Source organism: Mesitornis unicolor, unplaced genomic scaffold (genome assembly GCF_000695765.1).
Source record: "Mesitornis unicolor isolate BGI_N332 unplaced genomic scaffold, ASM69576v1 scaffold35149, whole genome shotgun sequence".
Classification (NCBI taxonomy): domain Eukaryota; kingdom Metazoa; phylum Chordata; class Aves; order Mesitornithiformes; family Mesitornithidae; genus Mesitornis; species Mesitornis unicolor.
The window spans coordinates 5758-6340 of NW_010208529.1; the positions used below are offsets into that span (position 1 = coordinate 5758).

A 583-nucleotide genomic window follows, 5' to 3' on the forward strand; every position below is an offset into this window, starting at 1 on the left:
CCCGGTCCCTGGCTCCCTGTGAGCAGCTGTCTGCACTCTCCATCTATGCAGGGGTCCCCCACTCCCGGAGCTGGGATCCCCTCTGTGACCCTGGGGCAGACAGCCTGGGTGCCCTGGCCCTTCAGGGTGCAAAAAGTGGCCTTTTGTCACCACTGGGCTGGGAAATGGGTGATTTGAGCTGAGACAGGAGCGTATCCAGTGGCACTGGGGCGCTCAGAGTCAGTGTGATGATCCTGCAGCATGGGCTGGGTGCCGGGGGCTTCGCTCTGGGTACAGGTCCCTCCCGGTGGTGCTCCACGCCAGTCCCTTTGCTGAAGCCTGAGTCCCCACCCTGGTTGGTCTGTGCCTCCCCCTAGGCTGATGACCCCCTAGTCAGCCGCCTGCCACGACCCCGGGGAGGCGGTGATGGAGGGATTCAGGGGAGCTCCCAGGTTCCTGGCCTATCCACGTGCATTCACGGTGCAAAGCGGTGCCAACGCAGTCCTGAGCTGCCAGATCACAGGCGACCCCCGGCCAAGCATCCTTTGGGAGAAGGAAAAGACCGCCATTGAGCGCTCGGGCCGCTTCCACATGGAGGTCAAGG

The 583-nt window shown here is 63.8% G+C and overlaps 1 protein-coding gene across 1 annotated transcript in view; it reads left to right on the plus strand.

Annotated features, from left to right (window-relative positions):
- The first annotated feature begins 405 nt into the window (after positions 1 to 405).
- Positions 406 to 583, plus strand: part of OBSL1 (obscurin-like 1) — a 15376-nt gene continuing 15198 nt past the window's right edge. The window contains 1 exon segment of the mRNA XM_010192549.1: positions 406 to 576. Within this exon segment, the coding sequence (XP_010190851.1) occupies positions 406 to 576 (171 nt within the window).